Here is a 10,462-nt window from a genome sequence, read left to right as displayed (position 1 = left end):
CATCCACTCGTCTGGTAGAATAGACGCAATGCATGATTCCAAAGGGCACGCAGCCAACAATTCTGAAAGAAAACAGATGCAAGAGCATTGCAAATGTAGGGATGCCCAGATATTCTGTTCGGAAGTTACCATACAGGGGCAAATCTTGAGAAAACTTCTAGTCCAGTTCAATCACTTTGAATATAGGTTCCAATTCAGCCATACCAAGACCCGTCAAGCCTTTTAAGCACCTTTAATAATAGAAAAGAGCATCAAGCCTAAGTGAACTGATGAATGCCAAATCATTGGCTGAACTCTAAGAAAGCTGCAATATTTTTGAAGTTGAACCAACAAGGATAGGATTTTAAACTTTACATGAATAACAGATCCATAGTTTCTAGAGTTGCACCCATTCAGTGTCCACCAAAGAACTAAAAATGGCGAAAGAAAAGCTCTTGAGGTATAACTAGGCGTCCGGTGAAGTATCTTAATAAGAGAATTTTTCAAAGAGGGAAAGGAAAAAAAAAAAAAGGAGAAAGAAGGGAATGGCTAATTTTCCAGCAAGCATTCTTATATCCAAAAATTCCTGTAATCTTACCTATCACAGAATACACCATCTATAAAGCTTGTATCCCCAAATTGGCATGTTCATTCTGTTGAGCACCTGTAGCAGAGGCAGTGGAACCATGATTCTCATTCATGCTCATTTCCTGCACTGGAGGTGGGTTCACGACAGTCATCGGCATAACGACATTATCAGACAGGCGACTTTTCATTTCTCGATGCTCTTGACAGATGGCACACCAATGCATGCAGCAATGGACCATACAAGGGTCACATGGAGAGTTCTGCAATGCAATTACAAGATACTAGTCAATAATGCACCAATAGATGGGATAAACCAAGATACATCGAACCGTACCATACTAATTCGGTACCGGTATCTAGTACAGGTGGCATACCGACACTCGATATGCTAAACAAAATCTGTATCGTACCGTACCGATACTGTACTAGTGTAGCACCGGTACGGGGTTCGGTACCAAAACGGCGAACTTTGAAATAAACCTTATTCAAGCAAGTTCTCAAAGGCACATGCCAGCAAAATTTGGGGAAATGACTTAGGAAGGTGTTGATACCATAACGACAATTCAAATTATCAAGTAACCTGCTGCTAATGTGAGTTTGGCCAGTTAAAAGCATCAGCACCAAGAGAAAAAGAACATGAATATCTGGTATTAACATCTCTATATTTATCTCACTGACGTTCTCTCTTCAGCTTTGATACATCCAAGAAAATGCACAATGACTGCAGATATTCAAGTGATGGGCTAAATACCTCTCATGTTACCAATGATGATTCATTGTGCAGTTAGTACTATTTCACATCCATCTCCACCATCAACTTACACCATATATGTGCCTCGTAAATACATAGAAAGTGAAGAGAAAACTACACCACTAAATGTCTGGGAACATCAGCAGCCGGGGTTAGATTAAGGAACAAACTACTGAAATAAAACAGTATCGATAATTCTAGTACTCTTTTTTTCCTTTAAGAAAAGAATCATGACTTTCTAAAGGTGAAACATACTTAACACATGAACAAATAAAACAAGTATCTAACAACATACTTAATAAATACAAAATTTACATGAGAAATATTAGGAGTGTGCATTTGTTTTTCATTTCTTTTTTTGGATGCACTGTTTGCATCTTTAAGACATTTTTGCCTGTGGATCACATGTCCACATTTTTTTGAGCAAAATGGTGGAAGAGACCACTGCATGCATCCACATTTGATCTTGTCCTTTTTTTTCATAGACATTAAGTAATTCGATTATTTGTCTCTACTGTAAAATTTACAAAACATGAATACTTCTCTTTGAATGCTAGGATGAGCTCAACAAATTAGCAATAAATACTTTCATACACATCCATGTACAGTCTCGATGTTAAACCCTAATTTCTGGAGCTGAGAGAACCCAGACACTGTCTGTCAATCCTGATGCCAAAACCTGCTAGTATCCGAGCAAGAGTTTTAGAGTGCAGAACAGACAGGAGAATGGTCTCCAGAGAATGGTCTCCATGCCAATGTATCTATCTCAAGCTCTTGGGTTGGGTACTTCAAAGAAAGACTCTTATTTAGTATGAAAAGAGGAGAGAATGCTTTAAAGACACTTTGCAATTTGGATACTTAGAAACAGATGAACTAAAAAAACACATTAAAAACACATAAACCAACCCAAATCAATGGCCAAGGTGTGGAGATATTACATGTACATGAAATAGCAAAACAGATTAAAAAAACACATAAGCAGCCTCTATCTTCTAACCTAATGGTCACTAAAGGATCAATCCCATATACTCAAGGAAAATGCATATGAACAAGTCAACCAAGGTATTTCCAACAAGAATCCACAAGTTTAGAAAAATAAGAAAATATGTGCACATTTGGCAAAATATTGAATGTGTATAATTCCAACATCAATTATTTCTATCTAATTCTAGAACAGCTACAAATGCAACAAAATGCAGGTCCCCTTTCGCTTTTCTGTGAAAAAATGAGATCAATGCTTCTGTTGCAAAACTCTATATTGGCATTTAGCACATGCATTTGAGAGTGAGAAAAAGAAAGGTTCACCTTGAGATGATATTTCTTCTGCAGTGATTGCCGGAAAATACCAATATAGATTCCACACATCCACCAAGTAAACAACAGTCCTTCTCCGATTAGAAATGGTGTTCTTGGGTCAATGCCATGCAACACAGCCGTAGCCGCTGCCAGTGCAATACCACCCTCAACAAAGATAGCATGGCAAGTGCAAGGTCTTGTCCAGGGTATATCTTCTCTCAGTCTCTCAACATTACGCCCAAACAATACACACGGACAGAATAATCCAGTCCAACCTATCATCACAAAGAAGGAATAATTTAATCAATCTTTGAGTCATGGCATATATCGCCATACATCAATAGGAATATCTGACAATTCCTTGCATGGTTATGAAACAAAAATATGAGGGTCTACGATGTCAGATCAGACAAGATTAAACTGGGTTTTGTTAGAGCAGAAAACAGAGCAAAACAGATATTATACTGTCTTCCTGCTTCTAACTACATGAGTGAATCTAAAAGAAGAGTTCTTTGTGGAGTTCTATGGCTTTTTTTTTCAGGATCAAAATCAGTTCCCATACAAGAAATGTCCTTTTGTTGCATGCTTATGTGTCTCCTTCATAACTACGTCTTAGTTTAGATAACAGTACATGCCTGATATTTGAACAAGATAGACCTGTAACAGGTAATTATCCAGACCTTTTCAGAAGGTCCTGAAAAAATAATTACCAAAGAAAATTTTGAGAATGTACTTAATACACTAGCAATCAGCTGTAATATGCCTGTTTGTGATATTGGTGTTATTGCCATATTAAGCGCAAAATATTGGTAAAACTATTATAAAGATTTGAAGATCCAGACTTGTATTGAAGGTACGTTGAGACTCTTTTCAAAGTTCAAACTCAAACCTTTTTTTTCCTGTATTCGTTTCTGAATAAATTGGACGAAGTTTACATGAAATAGAGAAAGAAATACAGAAACAGCAGAAAGCCAGCTCTTGTTCCAAGAGTGAACATGAAAATAAAAATTAAAAGAAAAATCTTCACATTGTTATTTCCTGACCTATCTGTTAAATTGTAACTAGGAGAATGAATAACTTCTTTATGGTCTCATAAGAAAATATTCAATCATACAGTTGAAGTGATCTTTCTAATCAAGCAGTATGCATTATATGTCAGCTATGCTGCCCATTAATCTGAAATGTTTGCATGGGGTGAGGGAGATCCTGACCCTCTTTCTGTATAGCATAAGGCATAAGCAATAATTCCTTGAAGAGTAGTTTTAAGATTCTTGTGTTAATAACTTTAAAGTTTTCCCTGTTATGGAATCACAAAGAATCAGAAAGCTAGAATTCTTCAATTTTTTCAAGGACTTACCCCTTAATCTGGAACTTCTATATGTTTTAGGATATTATGGGAATACTTTGTTGAGCGACCTGAGCCCTTCTACACCGGACAAGGTAAGAACTAAGAAGTGTCAAGGGAGACTTTGTTGAGACAAAAAGTCATCCTAACATCTCATGTGTTCAGAAAAAGATGTTGATTTATGTTTTCTTTTCTCCATGTGGGGACTGAAATCAAGTAGTCATTAGTTGCTTACATCAGCATGCTGAGAACCAATATTGTAAGGATTCGGAATCAGGACAATGACCCAATAATGTCATTTTAGAGGAGGCAACTTACTGCCTGTTATTCTAGAATGTTCAACATTTCATCAAATTGTCTACTCCGAAAAAACAACTAGGAGTACCACTCCTGCAATAAATTATGTTGTGTGTGAAAGAGAAGAGGTCATCGAACAACCTGCTAATTTACAGTTAGCTACACAAATCTAAAGATCAATGCTTGTTCTAGCTAAATGATTTTTTAACTTGAAGCATCGAACTTCATGCTATCCAGTCGTTAACTCTTAAAGTAACATGCTAAAGGAAAGCTTGCTCGTGTAAAAAAAATCAGGCGATTTGCTATAAATGAAAATTAAATATGATTCCAAAGCAAATTTGAGAAGAGGGGGAGGAATAAGAATAGGTGTTTCCATCGATTCCACAATTAAGAGGGGAAGAAGATTACAAGAAATCCAACGTTTTTGAAAACATAAGCAAAAAAAATGTTGTTCAATATATCAGACATAAAATTGCACCAAAGACTAACTTTTTAATCATAGTTCAAATAAGGATCCTAGTATATCTAGCTTCCATAAATAAAAAGAAAAAAGTGCAGCTATAGCAATACTAGCCTCGTCAATCAACTGAAAAGGATGGGAATGGAGGGGGAAAAGACAATCTATGAAATGGGGAGCAACCTGTTTGATTTTTTTTGAACTTCATAATACACAAATAATTTCAAAAATATAGAATAAACCGGTATTTTTTCCTATTTAAATGGACTAATTTTCATATTCATGCGTCGATTTTTGTATCCATCACTGGATCTCCAAGATTCGATCTTTGGTTTGACTATTAAATCGCTGCTCAACTGTCCTTTGACCAATGAATACAAACCACCAATTCACCTTTGAGGCTTCAATGGTAGAATGACTTGTACATAAGCCATCGTATCTGCACTCATCAATCTTGAATCATGGATGATGTTTCTTTTCTGGACCATCAGCAGGTAAATCTTCAGAAAACTTCATTTGTATCACATTCAAGTATTCCATGATAAATTGGCTTGTCAAGTTTCTGTTTAACGAACTGTGAGATCTCCAGTTAATAGTTCTCAATTTTACTACATAGAACCATTTGTGTTGCCCTAATGAAAGCTCAGATTCTTTGAACTCTGTTGATAGGGCATCCAACCTCTCCTCAAAAAAATTAGAGTGCCTCCAAAACATTGCAAACAGTCTCGCATTGTTTAAGCTTTTCATGTTCCATGACCAAGAACACATGAGATTTGTTGACTTAGAATGTAGTCAGATCCTTCAAGCAGTCAGGCAGGGATCTTCGAGCATTTATAGGCGCATCCAACATCCAATATAGAAATATATCAAGCAATATGAATCTAAATGAAAGTTAAATCCAATTTGGAGGAAATTTAAGAAAAGATAACAGAAAGGAGGATGTGTTGGGATCCTGGTTGAGTCCATAGATGATGAAGAACATAATTGCATAGAATCAACGTCTGTTTAGAGAAAAATTGATTTGAAACTCCAGAATTCACACTTATGAAAGTTAATAACCCTCTGAAAGCAACATGGCCACCTAATTACGATACATATTGTACACCCAATTTGAAGGAGGATCCAGATCTACGTAAATTTCCTAGAAAATACCTGATTGCAGTCATAGTGATGAGAAGCTCATCACCAAGTGAAAGGAAGGAGAGAACTTATAAATTTTTTTTCCAAATAAGCCTCTGCGCTTAAAAGACTTCAAAGAATAAATCAAAAGTAAATCCAAAAATGAACTTTTTTTAGCCCTGATTATAATCTAGTTACATAAATTTCTCTTAACATAAAGCATAATTCCAACAAGAGTGGTTCAAGGATGACTTTTGTCAATCAACTCATTTTTTTAATATATATTTGGTGGCATTAAAATGGAAGTCAGAGATATCTTTAACTGTTCAAAGACTGCTTCACCTATCTTCTTTATTTACTTCCATCTCAACCTTCCCCACCAAACACCGTGCCACCCCACCTCAATATGTTTCAGTTCTTTGTTCGAGCAAAGTTCTTTTCTCTTTTTTTTTATCCTTGAGCTTTTCTCTTTGACCATAATTTAATGACCATGCCTTACGTTATGTGAATCTCAAATTAGTTTCCCTCTTGAAAGGCAGTAAGTCATTAAATTGTTTTGTGAAAAGCAAGGAGAAATATTTTGGAAGAAAAAAGACAAGTGATGCAACAAATGAATAATTATTTTTAAGATAAGAATGGAGTCTGTGCTCTTTCATTAAGAGAAACAAACTAAAAAAATCAAACCAGGATTTTAGTCTTGCCACAATAAAACACCGTTCTTAGTTCAAACAAGCTAGTTTTACGTTCAAATAGACATATCATTGCCAATGAAGGCCCAATTCTTGTCCTCCATCAGCTTGATGCCTTATTCCGAACTTCTCTTTCGTAATCTCATTCCTGATCACACCGGGAGAAGCTATGACAAAGAAGACATGCCTTCATGGTATCTCAAAGCTGGAGGCAGACCATTGCATGTGAACAATATACTACCCTTGATTCTCCTTGTGAAGGCACAATTAGGAAGAGCAAGAGATATTTTATGTTAACCTCCTCAGATGACCAGCACCACTACCTACATGGATGCCTTTTCTCTTTCGGATAATCCAAGGTGGTTAACAAGGTAAATGCTATGAACCACTTAAGTTTCATAGCCCGATACATTATTTGCCAAGCAAATTGGCTACCACCATCCATTAGTAGGTCAATAAATTGTGAGATGGTGAAAGTTTACTAGTCTCCTAGTCCAAAGCCATCTATCTCAAACATTTTAGCACTACCTCACTAAAAAAGGGCATTTCACTTCAATATCATTGCAGTTCCAAAAATAGAGAAACCCACTCAAAAAACAAATACACATCTATAATAGAAACACATTTACATTCACATATGTACGCACATACATGTGTGCATTCCAGCCGTCTAACAATCGTATCTCATATCCCAAAGGCTTCAAAACCTGATTCTAGATGTCTTGTTTATCTAATATCTTGCTCGTCTCTGAAAAGCCACATTCTTTCTAGTCAAATCCGTCTGCATAGTGCATAGCCCAGTGATCATTCTAGCAATTTGTCATTCATGCCTTGATGATACCTATCCACTGACTTAATTATATAATTTCTTGCTAATTATACTAGTTTGATGTATATATTCACCTTATGAAAGCCGGTTCTTAAGCTCCAAAAATACACCCAAAAATAAATAAATAAACCAACTTGGCATTATGTTCACAATTAAGTAAATAGAAGTTTCAGCGTAAGTACCATACCTGTTGATATTGTGTAGAAATTCCGAGATAATACTAAAGCATTCAAAATTCAAGTGGGAATTAACATTTGTAAAGGATACTATCAATGCCAAATTGTGGTATCTGAGGGATATCTTCTATGTTAGAATTGATCATTGGCCGGATTTTGAGCCTAAACTATATTCATTTTTAGTCGGGCTTTGGGCCGGACCTATTTAAAATTTGACATTTTTTGTGCCCAAGCCTGGCCCATGATCAACTCTATTTAATGTGGAGAAGTGAAACAACTTGGTATCTCAATTGGAGACTTGGAATTGGACTTCTATATATCCATATCTACTATACTCAAGCAAAGTTAATTTGACAGTTGTCTTAAAATCATGCACTTGCACGATCAGCAACCTCTCTGCACCACATACAAACCTCTTGAGAGAGAGAGATCACACGAATATGTTAGCCAGGAACCTAAGACGCTCCCTTGGCATTTTCAGCAGGTCTGCACTATATGGTCCTATACAAGGTGTACTAGTTTTAAGTAGTCCAAACTAGGAGATTCACAAAGAACTGGACTGCTAGTTCATTATCTTTGCAATAGCTACTGTGTCCAAAATGATCACCCTTGTGAATTTGGCAATGTTTTCACTGATAATCTTTTCCTAGTAGGAATGTGCTTTATAATTAAACATGCCAGCAGAAATAATTAGTCTAAAAAATAATATAGTGTCTCAAAACCAAACGAATACATCAAAAAACATCTAAATAAAAGTCAACAAGAAACGGCACAAAGTGATTGAAAAATCCATATAGGCATAAGTTACACAAAAGGTTGTCACGAGGGATGGTGAATTTCTTTTACATAGACTAGTTCTGCAGCAATTATGAGTTCTGCTGCCAAAATAAGCATATAAACACGACAGAATTAATTAAACCAGTCATATATTATCCTAGATAGTCGCATGTGGAATCAAATGTTCCTCCCAGTAAACCGGCCATACTATGTTCCACAACGTACCAGCAGAAAAGAAACATATAAAACATGAAACAAGAAGCAAATCTTACAGCTCTCAGGATCCTCGGCACAGCCAAAGATTCCAGTCATCCAGGGTTCATCTGCTGGTGGCTCATAGCTTTCCGGCAAGGGTTGCCCGCACTCGTTACATCTACGAACCTCCAACTGATCAGACAAATAGGTTATGACACACAGAAGGGCCCAAATGGCGGTGCCAAATAATCAGCGGCAAGTAGCGGCAAGTATTAAAGTTTCTACCAAATAAACAGAATAAAACCAGATCCAGAGCAAGGTCAGAATTCCCAACAAAAGAACTGCATTGGAACGTTTCTAAGAGATCTGATCATAAAAAGGATCCAAGATCGAGACTTTAGCAAACCTGGGGAACACGAACGGGCTGATTCAGTTCTCCAGGGCGAATCTCCTCCACCGGCACCTCTTGATCCTTCGTTAGCTTCACATACCGCGATTGCACTGAATTCTCCGCCATCCTTACAAGCCCAACAACAACCAGAACAATATTTTATAAAAAAAAAAGAGAGAGAGAAACAAATTCCAAACTACTCTGGATCTCTGCCTTCCTTTGATCTCCTCAAGATTTCTCTTAAATATATGAGAATAAATCCCTAGGGATCTGAGAAACCGGGTCGAAAGCAGTCAGATCTGGAGCAAAAACCCTGAGCAAGGGCCCGAGAAGAGGGAAGGGGGAGGGGGAAGCGTCCGGGTCCAAGGTCCCGCTTCTTCTCCCCGAATAGAAGTCCCTGTAGTGAGAGAGGAGTTTTCTAGTTTCGTAACCGCGCTTTGGATGTGGTAACCCCCGGATTTACTGATCGGTTGTCGTCTAGGAAACCCCGTTGACAATCCTAGTCGGCTGGTAGAATAACGCACTGGAACCGTACTCGAGATCCAGAGAGGTCCGGGAGAGGCAATCTAGCACGGAAAAATTTTCTCGGATCTCCAATCACGGCTGTCTATTATTAGCGCAACGGTCGTGATTGAATGGATCCAGCTGAGATGCCCAAGCAGCGGATCGGTGAAGCCATCCAATCATGACCGTTACGCAAGCATGGACGGTCATGATTAGAGAACCAGGCATCCAATAAAAAGTTTTCGCTGGGCCGTGTAACAATGAGACGTGTTCAACGGGCAGGCCGGGGCGTGTTCGTTCTGGGCTCAGCCCAAGATTTAATAAAAAATAGTGAGGCCTAGACCTGGTCCAGTCCAGACTTTGAGCCTACTTGTCATATCCGAGCTTGGTACTTACTCAGGGTTCAAATTTCGCGCCAAAGCTCGAGCTTACAGCCCTTCTCCATGTCCTTCCACAATTTCCTGGCCTCCCCAAGCCTGCCCTCTTTATAGAGGGAATTGAGAGGTGCGGTGTAAGCGACGGTGGTGACCTCGATTTTTTTCTCCTTCACTTCCTTGAGGATGGCAAGGACCTTCTTGGCATCGCCGGCGTGGCAGTAGGACCTGATGAGGATGCTGTAGGAGATCTTATCGAGGGCGATGGCGAGACGAGGGGTGTGGTCGGCGTGGAGGATGGGATTGAGGCTCATGTCGAAGAAGTGACGAGCTGATGCGATCGGAATTATGGTATCCTCCAAGCTTAAAACTCGACCAAAACTATAGCAGACAATGGCTTACATTACCATACATTTGGCATTAGCTTTAATTTTTTATTTATTTTCAGTTTTAATTTTGTGATATGATCTCATCGCATGCGCGTGTGTAACTAAAAAAAAAGAAAAGTGGAGAACTAGAGAGAAATCATCCTATACTGATGGTCTGCGACCTCTTGACTGTTTGATGAAAGCAAAAACTTGTGTTTTTGAATAAAACAGTAACTTGTGCTTTGCAACCATGACTAGTATTTTTTTCATTTTTTTATTTATAAAAGGCTGATTTTTCCGAAAAAGGGTCTGATTTGGTGATGAAGG

At 38.0% G+C, this 10,462-nt stretch overlaps 1 protein-coding gene across 1 annotated transcript; it reads right to left on the bottom strand.

Annotated features, from left to right (window-relative positions):
* Window positions 1–262: 262 nt before the first annotated feature.
* On the bottom strand, window positions 263–9,390 carry LOC103702452 (cell number regulator 6-like). Its single transcript, XM_039120405.3, has 4 exons — window positions 8,905–9,390; window positions 8,576–8,690; window positions 2,624–2,889; window positions 263–827 (listed from the first exon to the last, which is right to left on the bottom strand). The coding sequence occupies exons 1-4, from the start codon at window positions 9,013–9,015 to the stop codon at window positions 597–599; spliced, it is 723 nt and encodes a 240-aa protein (XP_038976333.2). The 5' UTR covers window positions 9,016–9,390; the 3' UTR covers window positions 263–596.
* Window positions 9,391–10,462: the final 1,072 nt, after the last annotated feature.

Source organism: Phoenix dactylifera, chromosome 3, assembly GCF_051530095.1.
Source record: "Phoenix dactylifera cultivar Ajwa chromosome 3, Ajwa_hap1_PhDact_Kaust_v1.1, whole genome shotgun sequence".
In the NCBI taxonomy this organism is placed as follows: domain Eukaryota; kingdom Viridiplantae; phylum Streptophyta; class Magnoliopsida; order Arecales; family Arecaceae; genus Phoenix; species Phoenix dactylifera.
Note: the sequence above shows the minus strand (reverse complement) of the source record. Positions and strands in the feature narration are given on the sequence as shown.